General features: G+C 32.5%; 1 protein-coding gene across 1 annotated transcript in view; it reads right to left on the reverse strand.

Annotated features, from left to right (window-relative positions):
• ABCA5 (ATP binding cassette subfamily A member 5) overlaps positions 1 to 1,045 on the reverse strand; it is a 92,436-nt gene that overhangs the window by 34,143 nt on the left and 57,248 nt on the right. Inside the window, 1 exon segment of the mRNA XM_019623806.1 lies at positions 261 to 444. Coding sequence (XP_019479351.1) covers positions 261 to 444 — 184 coding nt within the window.

Here is a 1,045-nt window from a genome sequence, read left to right on the forward strand (position 1 = left end):
TGAGAATAACGTTATTATCAAAAAAGAAAATTTTATGATTATAAGCAGTATAAATTAGAATATTTTTTAAAACTGTCATTTACGCTTAAACCAAAATATCATGTCTGTAATATATTACTCAGCATTAATAAGGAGTTTTACTTAATTTAGATTTGTGCAGACACAACATGCCTTTACCTTACATACATATTTAAAATCCATCTCTCTGACCTATATTTATCTGTCACCCCCCATACACCAACTGACACATATTCACAAACTTTCACACACTCACCAGTAGAATTTTGAAGAAGCAGGCTTGTTTTGTATTTATGAGGTTTATCTCCAGGTTTTAGGAAATAGAAGTCTGGAACAAGTTTGATGGGAACCACAGCCTTTTTAAGAGAGTAATGCACCAAAAACATAAAAATCTGAACTGCGAAAAAGATTAAAAGCAGAAGCAACCTGAAAGGAAAAAAATAATAATACAGCTCAAGGCACATTAATATGTAAATCTATTTTTAAAATCTTCCTTCACATGACAATTAAAAGGTACTCATTTTTTAAAAAGGAAAGAAAAAAAAATTGAAAAAAATCACACTTGGGAGTAGAATTTCTACTCTCCAAAATGATCTCATGACAATATTAGATGGAAAGCCAATATTCAATGACAAAATTAAAAGTTATGAAAGTAGGGCCGGCCGAGTGGCTCAGTTGGTTAAGAGCTCGCTCAAGAGTTTGAGCTCTGAGCAACAGGGGTTAAATTCCCGGGCTGAGCTGAGCTGCCGCTGAGCTGCCAACAGGTGGCAGGATGGCTCAGCTTAAAAAAAAAAAAAAGTGATGAAGTATATTTTAGATCAGAGTCACCCTGAAATTTTTAAAGGATAAACTTAAAGAACCAGACACTATGTCACATTTACATCTCTATTCTCCTGAAGAAACTATTTCCTGCCTACCTCTAAGAATAGAGGTATTATTTACTCTCCTTGTATTTTAGAAAATGTATGATTCAAAAATATTTTAGATACAAGGAAGAAAATAAAAATACAGTGAAACTTTGAATTTT

Source organism: Hipposideros armiger, unplaced genomic scaffold (assembly GCF_001890085.2).
Source record: "Hipposideros armiger isolate ML-2016 unplaced genomic scaffold, ASM189008v1 scaffold_562, whole genome shotgun sequence".
Taxonomy (NCBI): domain Eukaryota; kingdom Metazoa; phylum Chordata; class Mammalia; order Chiroptera; family Hipposideridae; genus Hipposideros; species Hipposideros armiger.